The sequence below is a fragment of the Haliaeetus leucocephalus genome, unplaced genomic scaffold (genome assembly GCF_000737465.1).
Source record: "Haliaeetus leucocephalus isolate CR32 unplaced genomic scaffold, Haliaeetus_leucocephalus-4.0 Scaffold186, whole genome shotgun sequence".
Classification (NCBI taxonomy): Eukaryota; Metazoa; Chordata; class Aves; order Accipitriformes; family Accipitridae; genus Haliaeetus; species Haliaeetus leucocephalus.
In genome coordinates, this window is record NW_010972622.1 from 928,054 (window position 1) to 928,431 (window position 378).

General features: G+C 73.0%; 1 protein-coding gene across 2 annotated transcripts in view; it reads right to left on the reverse strand.

The window, feature by feature from the left end:
• The window catches only part of TIMELESS (timeless circadian clock), a 6,662-nt gene that overhangs the window by 6,143 nt on the left and 141 nt on the right, over positions 1-378 (reverse strand). For both annotated transcript variants that reach the window (XM_010565122.1, XM_010565121.1), the window contains exon 2: positions 37-167. In XM_010565122.1, the coding sequence (XP_010563424.1) occupies positions 37-133 (97 nt within the window). In that variant the 5' untranslated portion in view covers positions 134-167. The remainder of the gene's footprint in view (positions 1-36; positions 168-378) is intronic.

A 378-nucleotide genomic window follows, 5' to 3' on the forward strand; every position in this document is an offset into this window, starting at 1 on the left:
CCCCAGTCCCCCACCACCCCCCGCCACCCCACCTACCCAGGCAGTCGGGCTCCCGGTGGTAGACGTCCCCTTCCAGGTAGCCCAAGGCGCTGCAGGTGGCCAGCAGCTCGCAGTTCATCATGTACCAGTCCATGCACCGCGGCGGGGCGCTGGGGACCGGGAGCCTTCTGCGGGACGGCCGTCAGCCTCACCGTGCTGGGGCCTCCGCCCGGACCCCTCCAGCCGGTACCGAGACACCCGCCAGCTTCAGGAATCCCCCACCCCTTCCCGGTGCCCCAGCCGATCCCGGTGCCGTGGTTCCCGGGACAGGGGCACCACGGGCGATTCCCCTTCCCGGGGCACCAGCCGGCCGCGTCTCCCCCACCCGATACCGGAGCG